General features: G+C 35.8%; 1 protein-coding gene across 4 annotated transcripts in view; it reads right to left on the bottom strand.

Moving 5' to 3' along the window:
* Window positions 1–19,912, bottom strand: part of RTTN (rotatin) — a 152,266-nt gene that overhangs the window by 42,085 nt on the left and 90,269 nt on the right. For all 4 annotated transcript variants that reach the window (XM_034996118.1, XM_034996119.1, XM_034996121.1 and 1 more), the window contains 3 exons: window positions 12,274–12,463; window positions 10,278–10,369; window positions 1,034–1,127 (listed from right to left, as the gene is read on the bottom strand). In XM_034996118.1, the coding sequence (XP_034852009.1) occupies window positions 1,034–1,127; window positions 10,278–10,369; window positions 12,274–12,463 (376 nt within the window). The remainder of the gene's footprint in view (window positions 1–1,033; window positions 1,128–10,277; window positions 10,370–12,273; window positions 12,464–19,912) is intronic.

The raw sequence follows: 19,912 nt of genomic DNA, 5'->3' as shown, positions 1-19,912 counted from the left end.
TTTCATCCTCTGTGTCCTCAACTATTTAAACAATGTGAGTTTGCTCCTTTTATTCTCTAGAGGATCAAATAAGTACTTTCTACAATTAAACACTTTTTTATATTGTTAACATATATTACTAAAAAAAACAAAATGGGACATTGTTTAGGAAGTTAGGGAACAAACACTGTAATAAAAATTCAGAGTAAAGTCTTCATTAAGCAATTATTTCTGAAGTTTTAGAAAACCTTTTCCCTGCTGATTGCTTATACTTCAGTGTTTAAAATTCTTCTTTTTTAGGTAGCATATTGCTTACAAGTGATGAATTTAATGCTACTGAATAAAGGCCTGTACATTCTCTAGGACAAACAAAAGCTAAGTTGTAATCTTCCAAACATATAAAGGTTGAAGCATAATAGCGTTGGAAGCAGTCCCTAATACAAAGAATAGAATTTATATATTGCCATTAATAAAAATAAATCCCAGGCTACTCATCAAGCATTTTTTTTATTTTATTATGTTCTGTTAATCACCATACATTACATCATTAGTTTTTGATGTAGTGTTCCATGATTCACTGGGTGTTATACACAAACAATGAATCATCAAGCATTTCTAATAAAGATGCAACACATTTTGTAGACTTTAAAATAGAAGTACTTCCCTTGAAAAATACCTATGACCAGATTCTCTCCACTTTCAAGTGGACTACTGTGGTAAACTGAAGTGTTTTCCCTAAAGAAGGAGAAAAATGAAGGTAACTAATATCTATTAATTCCCCAGTTCAAACACTAAATATCTACACTTAACTAATAAGAAACCATATGGCAATCAGACAACTACATTCCATTTATTAGTTAAGGGCATTTGTTTTGTTAATTTCTGATATATTTATTCTATCATGTTCCAGTCCACTTCATTTTGTTCTTATCTAGACATTCACTGTGTCTTGTGACTTATTTAATTTTGTTCTTATGTAGACATTTATTTCAAAATATCCTGACGGACTTGTCATTTTTCTTTTCGAAAGCAGAATGTCTTCCTAAAAGGGTACCTTGAGCCACCAACTGGTCGTGTGAGGCTTCAGGGAGAGACACTGCTGAGGGCCCAAGTGGTAGAAATTCAGCACTCCCCGACGAAGGTGCCACCTATCAAGGGGCAGAGAAAATTATTTTATTCTTAACATTCATTCATTAGTGTTATCACATGGAAACTGAAACAGAAGCAATACGTACACAAAATAACCTTAAACAAGAAGGTTAATAACAAAACTACACTAGATCATATGACTGGAAAACATTCCATATCTTGAGAGTTGTAGGTTTTTTGAATGGCACTTTCCTGCTTCTTACAAGACCTGCTGGGATTTATGTAAATCAGTAACTCAAAGTAGCAAAGTTTTGATTTGAAGCCCATTTCGGATTTTAAGGTCTGGATATGGCTCATACCCACTTATTGCCCAAATGTTAAAAAGCTAAATCATGCTCCTTTAACTTTTGCATGATTCACCGTCCCTGAGATAGTCTGCCCTACTTGACTCATAGTAAGAGGGGTTCTTCTTATCAGTTTCAAATGGCACACACAAATTTTAATAGTGCCTAAGAAAAAAGTCAACAGAAATATTAATAGATTTTTCTCTACCTTTCCCCATATCACAAAAGAACCGTTTCAGGCAGTATGTTAACACTGTGTTTCAGAATACAGTATTTTTTAAAACATTAAACATAACATAAATTCTGTAGAAGACAAACACAATTTCACCTATAGGTTTACAGATGAGCAGACTATGCAGCCTCCTAAAATGGAAAAAGTTCAAACTGATGTATCTGGCCCCTTCTATGTGAAAAATACCTTATCTGGAGAGGTCAGATCCCTCTTTTTCTTACCATCAATTTATTTTCTCTGAAATAGCCTGAACTTCCCAAACCTGGATAATCTCCATGTCAGCACATGCATACAGTATGAGCTGTCACTAGAACTTATGAATCAACCCTACCTCAAACTCAGATACCATACAGCTCAGAACTTGTATATTGATTGTGTATTTATCTTAACATATAAAGTAGGATACCTTATTAGACTTGATATGATAGAATAAAAGCAAAAACCAAGGGTATTTTTGTTTTCAGTTTCTGTTAGTAAAGAGAATATAAATCTGAAGAAAATGGTAGATGGAATTTATATAGTTTTTAAAATACCCCTTTCAACTTAAGACTTTAATCATCTCTCACTACTTCAAGTATGACATTACAATAACAAATAAATAACAGAAAGCTGTAGCCAACAAATGTAAGCCAAGCACATAAAGTCATCTAAATAAGTAAACCTGGATAAATTTCAGTCTAAATAAACACTCATAAATAATCATATATTAAATACCTTATTTTATCTAATATTAGATCCAGATAATAGGAAAAAACCTAAAATTTATTTTTCTTTTTTTTTAATATTTTATTTATTTATTTGATGAGAGAGAGACACAGCGAGAAGGGGAACACAAGCAGGGGAAGTGGGAGAGGGAGAAGCAGGCTTCCCACCGAGCAGGGAGCCCGATGCGGGGCTTGATCCCAGGACCCTGGGATCATGACCTGAGCCGAAGGCAGGCGCTTAACGACTGAGCCACCCAGGTGCCCCTAAAATTTATTTTTCTAAAAATGTATTTACCTACAACTGGCTCTAAGAAAAAAAAAAAAAATCCCTGTCAACAGACATCCAAATAACTTTCACAGTCTGTGAAGATAACAACAACTGAGACTGATATCACAAAGACGATCTGGCACCGCCATAAGCCCCTTTGTTTGTATAATAAAATCTAAGAGGACAATGATGCTAGAATCCTTTACCTTTTCACTGAACACCCCTGTGTGTGCCATTTGAAACTTATAAAAGAACCGCTCCTATTATGAATCAAGTAGGGTAGGCTCTCTCAGGGACAGTGAATTACGCAAAAGTTAAAGGAGTATGTTTTGGCCTTTAAACATTTGGGCAGAAAGAGGGGACAGGCCATATCCAGTCCTCACTACTGACAAAAACAGAGGTAGCACTCAGTGCAGGAAAAAAAGATTTCTAAGGGCCCACGGAATACCTGGCTCATTAGAAGAAAGCCAAATCACAAGGTGTGACCAAAGGTCAGACATTAATAAAAGGTGTGATTTTCCTCAGTATAATCCAAGGAAGTGATACACAGATTTAGAAAATATGATTTTAGAAAGCACCTAACCTAAGAGCTGTATTATAACTTACCCTGTATGGTTGAGAAAACACAAAGACTTCTTTATATAGTAATACATTGTGTCTTAAAACTTGATTATGGGTGATTTATATTTCTACTAACCTATCTATATTTTTTAAATTTGCTATATTAGCACATTATTATTTTAACAAGACAAAAAAGTATTAAACTGAATAGCTCTGGTTCTATGCTCAAATCCTTGCTTGTTTGAAAATAATCTCCAATGGATATTTGATTATCTGTAATAATACAGATATCAATATGTAAATATGTTACTTGTTATCTTGAAATCCAAGTAACAACTAATCCATTTTAAAATTCAAGTATTAGCTTCTGGAAGGTGGAGGAGGTTCACATGAGCCCATAATGCCACAGGTAGAAAAGGCCTGATCTAGTCCAGATCCTCATTTAGAGATAAGGACTACAAGGTCACACTCTAATTAGGATTCTCAGTTGAGGACTACATTCATGACAGATCAATACACTCAGGTCAGAGGAAGTCCTCAGACAAACCTCCAGAATGCTGGCCAGCCAAGCGGAGCATGCTCAGTCACCTCTTCCCCCCACAGCGGAGAACACACCTTCTCATTTGCTCTCATAGTAGCCATAAAGCCCCAAGTGGGAGGCCAGGGCTGTCCTCATAACAGGGAGTCTGTCTAATTATTCTATCTGTCATTGCTCTGTTCATTAAAATGACTTCAGTACAAAATCACAATCTAGACATTTTCCTCTTTCCTGTCTGCCACACGACACATCCTGAGATTTTCAATTTACATTTCCTTGATAAGACAAATAAAACTGAGTTTTCCTTGAATTGAAGTATATATACTTCTAGCCTTCTCACCTTACTGGTATTATAAGAGGCAATAAAACCCTGTTAGTACAGATTAATTGGTGTTACTTAAAGCCACTGTCCTAAAACAGAATCAAATTTTGCTTGTAAAAACTAAAAAAATAATAACCTTTTCTTCAATGTGTTTATAAATAGATTTGATAGCTAAAGAAGCTTTCTAAATCATGCCTCATTGTAAAATAGGCAGTTACAATTTTAAAAGAGTCCCTTTGAAGTAACAGAAAATAGAAAAGTTGTTTACCGTATCAAAGTAGAATTTGGGTTTAAAAAAAGACAGACAATTTCTGTCATACAAACAAAATGCATCTATGTTCAAAACTATTTTCTTTGTATTCTGCCCTACAGAAATGAAAGTGTTCACTGGATACTTCAAAGTTTTTTGAAAGCTAATTTAGGACTTGAGTATTTTACTTGTCAAGTAATTTTATAATATTTTCTGTATCTTCTTTCATCAAAAGTAGACTGGCTCCCAAGTAAGTCATTTGGTTTTTAAAAAATTAAAAGAGAACAAAGGAAGAAAATGAGGATCTGTGAGATGAAAAAGACAGGGTACAAATCAACTCACATTTTTTTTTTCAAATGTTTTTTATTTATTTATTCATGAGAGTCAGAGAGAGAGAGAGAGAGGCAGAGGCAGAGGGAGAAGGAGACTCCCCGCCTAGCAGGGAGCCCGATGTGGGACTCGATCCCAGGACCCTGGGATCATGACCTGAGCCGAAGGCAGACGCTTAACCATCTGAGCCACACAGGCGCCCCTCAACTCACATTTTTAAAACATGGCAAAAATCAAAGTATGGAAGTTTCTAAGGAACTCCAGGTTTCATGTGTTCAGTACTATAGATGATACCTGTCTCTATGTCCAACAGCAGAAAAGCTCTGGCATGCTTCACAATTTGTAATCATTAATTCTCACCAAATTATAACAAGAACTTTAATCACTTCGACTATACAGATCCATGATTCAAATGGATTGTGTATAATACAAAAAAAAAGGAAGCTCAGAGAAATATCAGTGAAGGAATGAGCATAAGATGATATAAGATTGTTGCCTAACTATAAGATCACTCACTCGCATGCAGAGACTTAACCCTCGGAGATAATCACGATCCCTATGCCCTACTGTATATAATTTAAGAGAACAAGTTTCCTAGAGCTTGTCATCCTATTCCGTTCTCCATTAGCTTTGTAACCCTACGCCAAATACTTGAATTCTCGAAGACACCGCTTCTTCGCTCATGAAAGGGTACCATTCTCAAATGGTATAGATTTAACACCGTAACCCATCCGTGGACCTCCAGCAAACAGCAAACTAGAGGCTATTGTCACCTGAGCTCTAAAGGCCCAAAGTTGACTCAACACATATATCAAAACTAACTACATAAAATAACCACTTTAACCAAAATTAAGGAAATATATTTTAGTGCAAATATAAAATAACACCCAACCCTATTTTACTTATTTCAGTTACAGTTACCTGCTTAATAAAGTTGCTAAAATCGATCTCAAAACGTTTTTGCCAATTTCTTTAAATGTTTGCACTCAACAGTTAACGGCTATACCTCTACAGTAACTTAGTCTGGATAACTTCAAACACACCAAAGTGAATACAAAATACAGAAAAAAACACAAATATTTGCTCTTTCTAACAATTTTTAAAAGAATATTTATAAAACAGTACAGGCTATGTACACAGAATGGAATGAATACTCTATTTTCACTAGCCATTATATTCATTCTAATGTCACATAGAAAAAAAATGATAGTAGAATAAACTGATATGGAGGTATTATTAACCATCAATATCTAAGTCTTATTAAAACAATCAATATTAGGAGCGCCTGGGTGGCTCAGTCAATTGAGCATCTTGACTCTTGATTTTTGACTCAGGTCATGATCTCATGGGTCAAGCCTGGCGTCAGGCTTCGCGCTCAGCGGGGAATCTGCTTCTCTCTCTTACTCCCTCTGCCTCTGCTCCTCCCCCTGCTTATGCACGCGCTCTCTCTCTCTAAAATAAATAAATATACCTTTTAAAAAGAATCAATATTAAATTTTTATTCAAAAAAAAAAAAAAAAAAACCACCAGACACACAACAAACTTATTTTCATTGTATTACAGTCCTGTGGCCTATATTACTAACACTTAGGAACTAGAATCTCACTTATATTTTCTTTCTAACTAAAATATACAGGTTCTTAGATCCTGGGTAATCCACAGGTGGTTGAAATTTATTTAAACAAAGTATATCATTCTCTTTCTCTCCCCATCATGCAAACTGCTGTCTCCCCACGTTTTCCTGGGGTCATTGCACTGGATGTATGTACCTACTCTTTCACTAATCCCTACGTCAAAATGATTTTTCTTCTAAAACGCTACTTTGATTCATCCCTGCTTTAACTGTCCTTGGTCTACGTTTCGTTCTATAAAACTCATAACTACCATCACACAAATACCAATACGTATTTTTCTATAATGTCAACTGTAATGTTTCGTGCATTTTACTCAGCTGAAATATCTTTATATCTGTATCTTTATAGCTATTATATCTTACCTCTTCAAACCCAAAAACAGATTTAGCTCTCTTAGCTAACCCCTATCTGGTAATTAAACTTTAGCCTTTGTTCCACACTCCAAACAAACCAGGCATTCTCTGAGTATCTAATGCTTTTAGTACCACACAACCACGCATGCAATTATTTTCACATTGTGCTTCATGTTCCTGACTAGAATTTCAACTCTTGTCAGAGAGTACTGAATCGTAAGACATATCTGAATATCTTTTCGGCTCCCTGCAAATGTGTGCATACATCTAAGAAAGATTAATCCTTTAAAGCTCATTTCAATTGACACTTCTTATACAAAATCACTTTCTATTTCATCATACTCTCTAATGTAACCTCACTGCACCTTGACTATGACATCTACTATGGCACCTATCACATCTGGCTTTGTTGTGAAGGAGCAGAACGTCACGGTCAACAACCTGGGCTCTAGAGCCAAACATACTTCTGGATTCAAATAATGCTCTTATCAGTTACCAGCACTGGAACCTTGAACAAGACACTTATTCATTGCATGCCTAATCTCTTCTTTTGTAAAATAGCAATAGTAAAAATCCCATGAGTAATTTCTCTTTAAATGTTTAAATAAACTAAAATAAAATCAGTTTTATTTAAACTAGTGCTCCCAAAGTTCCAAAGAATCACATATTTCACAAAGAAAAGCTCAAAAGGAAAGAAGCCACATCTCCTTTGACAACTGATAAAACAGATTCAAAAAATACAGACATAATTCTGCTCCATAGCAGTAAAAAAAAACCAAAAACACGTATTTTGGTTAGAAAACTCTTGTTGCATACCGGTGTATACTAGGCGTAAGTACCCATCTAGTGTGGATATTTCTAAGAAGTAGAGATGAGATTTCAGGAGGAAAACCAACCAATGCCTGACCCCTCCTACCTGGGAGGAGACACTGAGCTGGATAGAATTCATCTCTGAAAAGACGGTTACTTAGAAGGGCAATGCACCAACATGAAAATGACACTCTTTACCCTCTAATTTATGAACACACATGTCCCAATCGCTACAAAGTTTGCCAAACAAATGAACTAATACATTCATTAGATAACACCATGAAAGTCCCTAATGTGGCATTAACTGCACAGAATGGATAAGAACCAGTGACAGCACACGAGATGATATGACCCAAATCAAAAGACAGTGCTTCCCTTAGAAAGACAAAATGGAAAAACCAATAAAATAATTGCATCTTTTCTCATATCTGGGAAATACACAAAATAATGATATAAATTACCAGATACACTTATTTGCAAAATTTAAATCCACTGAACTGATACCTCAATTTGTAACTTATACTTAAGAAATTATTAGCTGGTCTACGGGGCGCCTGGGTGGCCCAGTCGTTAAGCGTCTGTCTTTGGCTCAGGTCATGATCCCAGAGTCCTGGGATCGAGCCCCACATCAGGCTGCCTGCTCCGCAGGAAGCCTGCTTCTCCCTCTCCCACTCCCCCTGCTTGTGTTCACTCTCTCGCTGTCTCTCTCCATCAAATAAATAAATAAAATCTTAAAAAAAAAAAAAATTATTAGCTGGTCTAGGTATGACAGCTTAGGTTTAAAGTAATACTAGTATATGGGCACCTGGGTGGCTTAGTTGGTTAAGTGTCTGACTCTTAATTCCAGCTCAGGTCATGATCTCGGGGTTGTGGGATGGAGCCCCATGTCAGGCTCTGTGCTCAGTGCAGTCTGTTGAGGTTTCTCCCTCTCTCTCTGCCCTTCCCTCCCAAGCACTCCCCCCAAAAATAAATAAATAAATCTTTAAAAATAAATAAATAAATACTGATATAATGAATAAATTCTCCAAATTTATTTTTCCTGTTGGAACAAAAACATACAGTATCTCGCATGGCAAGAAAAACATGACAGTTAGCAAAATTTGGTAATGAGACTACTTCTGTGAATAAAAGTCACCAATCTGGTGAGTAAGTCACCAATACCAAAGCTCTTCTATTTGGAATCCAAAAGAAGAAAAGGAAGAATTGACTGATAGATAATTATCTCTTGAGAAACTACACAAAATCAATCTCACATAGAGCTATAATAAGATTTCTTAAAAAAAAAAGATTTCATTGGTATATATTTCTAAAAGAATATGTAACATCCAAACACAAGTTAAAGAGTCTTATGCTAATAGAGGTGCTTCTATTTTAATAATGATTACAATAAATAATGTATTTCTAAGATTTTCCTCAGAAAATCTAGTATCTTGATCTATATTTGTTATTATTAAAATATATATTACTATATATGATATACATATTATTATCATTCTCTTATCAAATACAGAAATGCAAAAGTACTTAAGTATTCTTGCATAGGATAAATACAACTTGGTATCTACAAAACAGCTAAGATGACTCAAAGTTAATTAGAGCAATTGCTACTTACTGAGTACCTACTATAAGCAAAGAACTGAAGAATGTACAAATTTCAAGGTTAGTCTACAGATAGCCCTTTCAATAAACAGGGAAGCCTAAGAATTACTTTTAAGCACATATTAATGCTGCCCTTCTGTGAATTAAATAACTAATACAGCTCTTTTTTGCATTTAATCATATTATTTCTCTTGTTGAGACGAAGATACATACTATTTCTAGCATGGAAAGGAAAGCATGACATCTAGTGGAACTGGGGTAATTACCCTACTTTTCCAAATAAAGGTTCAATGCAGCACTAACCACAAACTCTCCTGAGTCTAGGGATAAAAAATAACTCCTAAAACTGCAGCAAAAAGTACCAGTGCTGAGAAACTACAGGAAGTGAATCTTATTATTGCCTTATAATTATTTATTATTCTCATATTATTTTTGCTCCTGTAGCAGGAGGGCCAAGCCTTTGCCTTCCTGATAGGGTCTACGACACAGTAACTATTCCAAAAACACTCTAGGATGCAATGTAATGTTTCCCAATTGAGAGGAAATGATTTCATATGCTTGTAAAACAAGTGAAACCTAGTATCAGTCATATTTAGAAATACTAAGTGTGTCTCAAACTTTTTAGAACAAAGCAACTTATGAATGAAAAGAAAAAGGAAGGCAGGCAGGCATAAATTTCTGGTATTTCAGATAATCAAAACAAGCGTCTATCTGTTGCAAATATTTAGAAAAAAGCTTAAAACCTCCACTACCAAACTGGAATCATTTGAATGGGTCCACTTTCTCCAAATTGCTTTGCCCTTAAGCAAAACTGCATGGTATTCAAGCATTATTATCAGATGGGATCTATTCTATTACTACTGATAAACATTTTTAAACTTTTATGCTTCTGTTCTATCAAATAAGGTATAAGAAAGGTTGTAAATTCATCTAAAAGGACATTCAGTATAGCTATATGACTACATCACACCCTAGTTCTACACAGACAGCAGTTCAAAAAAATCACGGCTGTCAGGCGCCTGGCTGGCTCAGTCAGTGGAGCATGCGACTCTCGATCTCAGGGTTGTGGGTCTGAGCCCCAAGCTGGCTACAGAGATTACTTAAAAAAAATAAGCAAATAAAAAATTTCAAAAAAAATAAACAAGTAAATCACAGCTACTTTAATCATAACCTTATACTTTTTATACCGTCTTATTGTCCACTATGTAAATTCAAATCTTTTCAGAGATTCAAAATAAAGCACTTATGCATTCTTTAGAAGTACCATTGTTTCCAAGGTGGAGAGAGAACTTGAATCTTGATCTTGATTGGACATCCTAGATGGAGCACTCCAAAACTTGAATGAGTCATCTAAACCTGTGACAACAGGAAAACTATCAATATGAATACAGTCTCCTGGGTACTAGAACATTTAACAGAAAGAATACTTGTTATAGGAAACCAATCAAGAACTTGTTACAGGAAACCAACCAAGAAGTAAGGAAAAAAGTTTGCTTAATTGTTATTATTCTTAATTAATTTATGTATAAAGCTTGTTTCACAAAAATTTTAATGACAATTAGTGGAGTTTGCTTACCTAAATCTAATACAATTTATCAAGACCACCAGCTCCCAAACTTTAATGTGCCTAAGAATCATAAAGCGTTTGTTAAAGCAATTTCCTGGGTCCTATTCCCAGAGATTCTACTCCCCCAAATCAGGGTGGGAGCCATAATTTTGCATTTAACAAGTTCACAAAAGATTTCAATGATGTTGGTTCAAGGGCCATGCTTCGAGTAACACTGATCCAGAGAAATCCAAACAATGAAATGGGTCACTTTCCTAATAAGGGCATTTATTTAAATTTTCAGAAATTTCTGGGGTGCCTGGATGGCTCAGTTGGTTAAGCATCTGACTCTGATTTCAGGTCAGGTCATGATCTCAGGGTTAGGAAATGAAGCCCCACATCAGGGTCCATACTGCGTGCAGAGCTTGCTTAAGATTCTCTTCCCCTCTCCCGCTACCCCTCCCTCCACCCCATCTCTCGCTCTCTTCCTCTTTAAAAAAAAAAAAAAAATGTTCAAAACCTTCATCAAATGTCATTTTCCTCTTATTTCCTCCAAGAATTGAGCAGAAAAGTGAATTAGAAATTCACATTTAAGTCTGGGAGTAAAGGAACTATGTCTGCAATTCACTCTTAGAATAGCTCAGAAAAGAAAAAAAAAAAAAAATATATATATATAAGAAAAAAACATATATATGTATATATATGTAAAATAAATAAATTTTATTTATACACACATACATATACATACACATGGCGTAGGGGAACAAATGCAGTAAAATGTTAACATTTGAGAATGTTCTTGCATTCTTGCATCTTTTCTATAAGTGTGAAATTATGTCAAGATTTTCTTTTTTTTTTTTTTTTTAAAGATTTATTTACTTGACAGAGAGACACAAGGAGAGAGGGAACACAAGCAGGGGGAGTGGGAGAGGGAGAAGCAGGCTTCCCGCGGAGCAGGGAGCCCGATGTGGGGCTCGATCCCAGGACCCTGGGATCATGACCTGAGCCGAAGGCAGACACTTAACGACTGAGCCACCCAGGCGCCCCATGTAAAGATTTTCAAAAATTACTATTAAAAATTAATTTTAAAATAAAACTTATTTTTTAAATCATTAAGTTATTTATTATTATGAGACAAAAGTATTTATATGTGCTAAGATCATAGGAAATCCAAAAGAATCTATAAATAGAAACAAAAAGGTTTCAGCAAGATGTTTTGAGAAATTAGTACCATACCAAAAACAAATAGCTTTTTGATATATTAGCACGACAAATTAGAAAATTTAGTAGGAAAAGGTCTCATTCTCGATTGCCTAGGAAGAACCTTCCAAAAAGTTTAAAACATCTAATAGAGAAAAAAAAACCATAAAACTTTACTGAAGGGCATGGAATAACTTATAAAACATTAATAAGATGTCAAAATGGTTTCCATGAAGAATTTATAACACAGAAAAATGCTTAGGCAATGTTTAGTGGAAGGAAGGAACAAAAATGTACATAGATATGAACACAATCATGTAAAACAAACAAAAGCTATAGAGAGAAGACTGAAGAAAATCCACCCTGACATTAACAAAGGTCATGTCTGCGTAGTGGGGCCCAAAGAATAATGTTTTCCTGTGTACCTTCATTATTTTTCAAATATTTTGTAACAAACACATAGGTTTTCAACAGTTTATAAAAAGATTTCATAAAAATAATATAATGTACTTACCATTTAAATCGCTGCCTTCTGAAGTTCCATCAAGAGCAGAAAAATTCAAATCAAATGTATACCGTCCCAGGTAACAGTGTTTTACCATCTGATTCAGATGTTCATAAAAATGGCAGTGATATAAAAGAGCCTGAAGGGCAGGTTTTCCCGTGAGCGATAGGCCAGAATCCTCATCGTGGACACAGGGGCCCTGTAGGAAAAGAGGGAGAGAAAAATACAGACACACTGATTTATAACGTAATTTCTTCAGAAAGATCTGCTGTCTGCCCCACATTCCCCTCAATGAATCAAATGGGTCCCAGGTGCTACCATGATCCTTCCACCTGCCTCTGTCCCTCCATACTCGAAGCAGCCTGACTTAGGGCAAATATTTCATAGTCCTCTAAGTTTTTGCTGCCTAAAAATCCTCTGAAGGCAGAAGGCTGCTCCGTTCTCTCTCTTGAGGGATAAACATTAGCTTACAATGTTTCTATGAAATGGTACAGTTTTAACCAAGCAATTACATACTTGAGCCACAAATATAATAAAAGCAGTATTTTTCAACCTACACAGAATAAAATAAGTATTCGAATATCTGAAATAATGTGATCCAGTAATTATGTTCCAAATTATTTTTTGCACCTATCAATATGCCAGATAAAAATGAAAAGACTCATCGCCATCCAGGAAAAAACTTGTTTGCCACACCACTTCTCACTGAATTAATCCTGCCAAAGCAAACACACAGGCATGCAAGCACGCACACACACTTTCCATCAGGAGGCTAAGAAGAGTCTGCCGTTACACAATTTTAATCTCACTACACTTTTTTCCAAACAATGTTTCTCACTGCCATTCACTCCTTTTCCTAGAATACCCAGTGGCAAAAATCAAGCACTCAGCATACGTTTACAGTTTGCAAATAATCCTGTCACTAGCTTATAATTATTTCTGTTTTTGGAAAATGATAAGGTTATGATTTTTAAAACAGACCATAAGAGAGAGAAAAATAAAAGAAAGAAAACAGAAATCTAAGTCCCACCAGGAAAGGTATGGTCAAAACATATTCAAAGTTTATCATTAACCGTGAGATTTATGTACAGGTCCTTTTTCTCATGTCTGCTCATTAGTAAGGAAACATGGATGTTAAAACTTACTATCCAGGAAGATAAAATAATTCACAAGTTAAAGGTATAATTAAAACAGTAAGATTATTTCCATTAATCTTTCTTTTTCAGGATATTATCATTATAATCAAACTTCTTATTTCATTATTAAATACCTTTTATGGTCATGGATTTGTTATTGTTGTATTCTAATAAACCTACCTAATACTGTGAGCTTACTCTTCATCAAGACAGCAATTTACAGGGCGCCTGGGTGGCTCAGTTGGTTAAGCTACTGCCTTTGGCTCAGGTCATGATCCTGGAGTCCCTGGATGGAGTCCCGCATCGGGCTCCCTGCTCGGCGGGGAGCCTGCTTCTCCCTCTGACTCTCCCCCCTCTCATGTGCTCTCTCTCTCTCATTCTCTTTGTCTCAAATAAATAAATAAAATCTTTAAAAAAAAAAAAAGGCAGCAATTTACATATTTAATAAGAAATAAGACTATTTAATGAGCAACCAGCACATGATGGTCCCTGCATAACTTTAAATTTTGAGGTCTAGAAGAAGCAGGTAAAACAGAGAAAAGTACAAGAACAAAGTCATATGGCTGTAAACCATGGTATATGTTTAGGGAATGTGGCCCTTTCATGCACTACCTTATTTAATTATCTGGAATGAAATAATTCATCCAAAACCACAGAGCCAATCCTAACATCCACAGCTTCAAACTCTTCTTTTAAGTAACTTGAAACATTCTAAATGTACAAAACATGTCAAATATATAGGAGACGCGCAATAGTTGCTTAACATCACAAATTAAAGCCCTCACTATAATAATTCAGAGAAGGAATTAACAACCAAGATGAGAATTATAAATAATTCAACTAAGTTTACTAGCTTAGCTCCAACTACTTAACAAACTTCAACAAACCAGTAAAATAAAATGATTAAACAAAGTAGGACAAATACTACCTTTCTAAATATATTTCATAATGATGCCCAGAACAATTTTTAAATTTTATTAGATTATATAAAATTTTTACTTTTGCAAAATCATACCTATATAATTACTTCCTCAGATGAGTTACACCACAGTCTAAAATTCATAAAGGTTTAACAAAAATAGGTGAAAGAATATAAGCTATATAAATCTCAAAAACAATCTTCAAGAGCTCTCATTAAATCTACTGGTTCTTTATTCTGTAAAGGTCTGCTGAGGCTGATGGTTATACCAACTGCTAGAAGGAAAGGTATTATAAACTCACTGTCTTCTAAAATCCATCTTTTCAGGGTGCCTGGGTGGCTCAGTTGGTTAAGTGTCTGACTCTTGATTTTGGCTCAGGTCATGATCTCAGGGTTGTGAGATCGAGCCCCGCATCAGAATCCACACTCAGTGGAGAGTATTTTTGTCCCTCTCCCTTTTGCTCCTCCCCCCGCTAATAAATAAAATCTTTTAAAAAATAATAAATAAATAAATAAAAGACATCTTTTTTTCAGTTATAAGTATTTCCAAAGTAAATGAGAAATTATATATAAGTGATGCAGAACTGTAATAGTTATTCTCTAAGTATATATAATTATCATAGTAATAAAGAATCTTTAACATAATCACATTTACCCTTCAATTGGTATACAGATAGTCCCTGACTTACAATGGTTCACTCTACAGTTTTTCAACTTTATAATGGAGCAAAGTGATATGTGTTAAGTAAAAACCGTATTTCAAACTTTGAATTTTGATCTCTTCCTCAGCTGGTGATATGCAGTAACATATTTTCATGACGCTAGGCAGCAGTAACCAGCCGCAGCTCCTAGTCAGCCAGGGATCACAAGGGTAAATAACTGATAAAACTATTCTGTTTTTCATTTTCATTACAATATTCAATAAACTACAAGGATATTCAACACTTTATTATAAAAAAGGCTTTGTGTTAGATGATTTTGCCCGACTGCAGGCTAATGTAAGTGTTATGAGCACATTTAAGGTAGGCATGGCTAATCTGTGATATTCGATAGGTATATTAAATGCATTTTCAACTTACAGTATTTTCAATTTAACAGTGAGTTCAGTGGGACATAACCCGACTGTAAGTCAAGGAAGATCTATATTTTAAAAATTCATTTTTTCTCTAGTCCTTATGAATATAAAAAGAAAAGATTTAGAAAATAATGATAAAAAATAAGTCATAATAAAAGATGTAAATTTAAAATTCCATCTACTTAAAAAGGTTTTAGAACCTGTTTTTTGCGGGGGGTGCCTGGATGGCTCAGTCGGGAGAGTATACAACTCTTGATCTCGGGGTTGAGAGTTCGAGCCCCATGTTGGTGTAGAAATTACTTAAATAAAAACTTTAAAAAAAAAAAAAAGGAGCACCTAGATGGATCAGTGAATTAAGTGTCAGACTCTTGGTTTCAGCTCAAGTCATGATCTCAGGGTGGTAGGATCGAGCCCTGTGTCAGGCTCCACACTCAGCACAGAGTCTGCTTAAGATTCTTTCTTCCCCCACTGCCTGAATACTCTCTCGCTCAAATAAATAAATAAATAAATAAATAAATAAAATCTTTAAAAAAAAGCCTGTTTTTTTTTCTTTGCCTACAAATCAGTGAAAATTATTTCAGCCTACCAAGATTGAAGAAGTTAAATTAATTCTGATATGAACAAAAGGATTAGTATCCCAGAAAATAAAGACTAAGAGATAAAAATATAAAAGATAAGGAGATAAAAAGAAAATCAATTCAAGAGACTTAATATGGGACTCATGATATGTGGAAAGATAGAACAAAGGAAAAAGAAAAATGATTTTTAAAATAAATAAATATAAGGGGTGCATGGGTAGCTCAGTCAGTTAAGCCTCTGACTCTTGATTTCTGCTCAGGTCATGATCTTAGGGTCCTGGGATTGAGCCCTGAGTCAGGCTCCATACTCAGCAAGGGGTCCACTTGAGGATTCTCTCTCTCCCTCTCCATCCGCCCCTCCCCCCACTTGTGCGCAAGCACGCGCACTTTCTGTCGCTAAAATAAATCAATCTTTAAAAAATAAAATAAATAAATATGAAAAAATGTGTCAGAGCCAAAAGATATAGAACATCTATGTCTTCAAATTAAGGAGCTTAATGAGTGTCAAGCAAGAGCAATGAAAAAAGATACATAACCATAAAATTCTAGGACCTCAAAGATAAAGAGAGGATGGATAGGGGTGCCTGGTGACTCAGTCATTGAGCATCTGCCTTCGGCCCAGGTCATGATCCCAGGGTCCTGGAATCAAACCCCACATCGGGCTCCCTGCTCGACAGGAAGCCTTCTTCTCCCTCTCCCACTCCCCCTGCTTGTGTCCCCTCTCTTGCTGTCTCTCTCTGTCAAATAAATAAATAAAATCTTAAAAAAAAAAAGATAAAGAGATGATGATAAATGAAAAAGTTGGCCGTAAAGAGGTAAAAAAGCCAGATGGACATCCAACTTCTCATCGGCAGTATGGGATGTCAGAAGACAATGGAGCAAAATTCTTATGAAGAATGATTTCAACCTATCTGGTAACTACCTAAACTATGGAAGTACAATTGAAGTACAATTTAAATACATTTTCAAATATGCAAGAACTCATTAAGTTTATCATGCATGCACTTGTTTTTAGGTAGGAGTATGATTATTTGAAGATAATTTCTAGGATAAAGGATCCTAACTGAAAAGAAAGGATGACTAAGAGTTTAGAAAAACATTAGATACGATATAAACTCACAATTCAAAAAAAAATTAGATAGACAGAAACTCTATAGGAAAAAAAAAAATCACCTAAACCACTTTTTTAATGACACACACACACACACACACACACACCCCTATGTAGGTATACATACAATATATATAAATATCAGAAAATTTTTCTTCTGAGCACCAGAGAAATCACAGCCCTAGAAGCAGAGATAGAAAAGTATAACCACAGCCCAGTAAGTGGCTCTGTTGTAAATTACTAGTTTTCAATTTTTAGAATCAACTTATAGATAAATCAAGGCTGCGGAAGAGAATGTAAATGTCATCAACATTCACCAAGTAAAAGATAAAACTGACAAAGATTAGCAGAAGTGAAAGGATAGGAACATCTTAGCCACAACGTCCTTACCTTCTAAACGGCGGGGACAGAGAGATCATCCACAGGTAACAAGATCAGAAACAGCAGGTGGAGAAACTAAGTTTGGTAATAGAACTAAATTTGCAGGACATTATTTAAATGAGCTAACTCCTGTGTATCAACACAGTAAAGGAACAAACATTATTGCAAACTACTATTTAGAGATATGAAGGTAACTACCTGAAGAATTAAAATCAGTAGGAGGTAAAGCTGTCTCTGTGAATGAAGAGAGGCAGTAAATTTCATTATAAGCTCTAATGGTTGTTTTAATTGTATATATTTATTACTTTAAAAATTCTTCTAAAAATTCAAACAATTCATTCAAAATATTTTTAAGTTCTCAAAGAAGACCAAATCTGGAATATGTATATATTACACCATGATTTTTTTTTTATTCGATTTATTTTACTTAAGCATGAAGCCGGAATCCCCATTCTCCACGTGCCAAAACTTCCTAGCGGCAATGGCATGTTAGCAACAGAGCTTTACTCAAGGCAGTAGAGCCAAGCCCAGCATATGCACAAAAGATGGTCTGACTCAGGCTTTCCACAGATGACTAATGGTACAAGGTCCAGAACAATGAAGCTTTTCATGCATACACAAGGCTTCGCTCCACAGATCCATCAGTAATTGATGGGGGCTGTCTTCTGGCATAGTGGGGAAATCAGCATGGTCTAATTGCTCTGTCTCAGGATGTCTATATCCTTACCAAACTTGCCCTCAGGTGGGTGCTGGGGCTGCCAGATCATCTGCAAAACTGCCAAGGAGAGCTGAGAAGGACAGTATGCAAAGAAAGAAAACTCTTCAAATTACCAGGTACCATTATAAGTAAGTTTGCAAAAAAACAGCAAATTATGTCATAAAACACTCCAATTAATTTGAAAATATTGTTCTCAAGGATGCAATAAGCTATAATATTAATTTAAAAACATATATTTTACTCCTGGTGTCCCAGTACTATATACCCATTTAGCTGTGGTTCAAAAGGAACTAGAAGCAAAATAAAAATTACATTTAAAAAGAGCAGAGAATAGGGGCACCTGGCTGGCTTAGTGGGTGAGCACACGACTTTTTTTTTTTTTTTTAAGATTTTATTTATTTATTTGACAGAGATAGAGAGCACAAGTAGGCAGAGAGGCAGGCAGAGGGAGAGGGAGAAGCAGGCTCTCCACTGACCAGGGAGCCCGATGCGGGACTCGATCCCAGGACCCTGGGATCATGACCTGAGCTGAAGGCAGCCGCTTAACGACTGAGCCACCCAGGCACCCGAGCACACGACTCTTAACCTCAGGGTTGTGGGTTCAAGCCCCACGCTGGGCGTATATATTACTTAAAATCTTTAAAAAAAAAGACTAGAGAATATTTTCAAGATGAAAAAAGAATTATTTTGAGGGTGCCTGGGTGGCTCGGTTGGTTAAGCAACTGCCTTCGGCTCACGTCATGATCCTGGAGTCCCTGGATCGAGTCCCGCATCCAACTCCCTGCTCGGCAGGGAGTCTGCTTCTCCCTCTGACCCTCCCCCCTTTCATGTGCTCTCTCTCTCATTCTCTCTCTCTCAAATAAATAAAATCTTTAACGAAAAAAAAGGAATTATTTTGATATATAATAAGTAGAAAAAACTGGTCTAATATAATCCAGAGATTGGAAAAAATGACGCTAGTTACATAAGAAATCCCTAACTACATAGAAACTATGAATATAGATAAAATGATACTGCTTCTCTGACACCAAGTATTTATTGTTTTGCGAAACCAACACTTACAATGATTCAGGATGAACATCATATGAAAAATATGTACTGGTAATTACCACATTAAATATGGAAATGATATATACTGTAACTATAAGTGAGTCGACTATCTAAAACACACAAACACATACGCAGGTTTCCAGCTGTGTCCACTATGAGTACATGGAAGCAATGACTCCTTCCCCCTGCCCAGGAACAATGAACATATTTAGAACCCAGATCTCATTTCTAAATACAATTCTCCATTAAAAGAAATCAGGGCTCTCTGAGCAAATGTCTGATTCCAGGCTGGGGCTGGAAATTCTGGAACATCTTGCTATACCAGAAAATATGGAAGTGCTCAAAGACTGAAGAAAACACATTAAAGGGACAGAAGATTCTTTTTTTTTTTTTTTTTTTAAAGATTTTATTTATTTGACAGCGAGAGAGGGAACACAAGCAGGGGGAGTGGGAGAGGGAGAAGCAGGCTTCCCGCGGAACAATGCAGGGCTCGATCTCAGGACCCTGAGATCATGACCCGAGCCGAAGGCAGACGCCTAACGACTGAGCCACCCAGGCACCCCAAGGGACAAAAGATTCTTCATGAAGGGGCTTCACCTAGTCAAATCCAGAACAATTTGAATATCTAAATAAATAAGGACAGAAACGGGCTATAACTCGTAAGACAAAGAATCTTGAGT

Source organism: Mirounga leonina, unplaced genomic scaffold (genome assembly GCF_011800145.1).
Source record: "Mirounga leonina isolate KUSES-001 unplaced genomic scaffold, KU_Mleo_1.0 Mir_93, whole genome shotgun sequence".
NCBI lineage: Eukaryota > Metazoa > Chordata > Mammalia > Carnivora > Phocidae > Mirounga > Mirounga leonina.
This window is presented reverse-complemented; position numbering and strand designations above follow the sequence as displayed.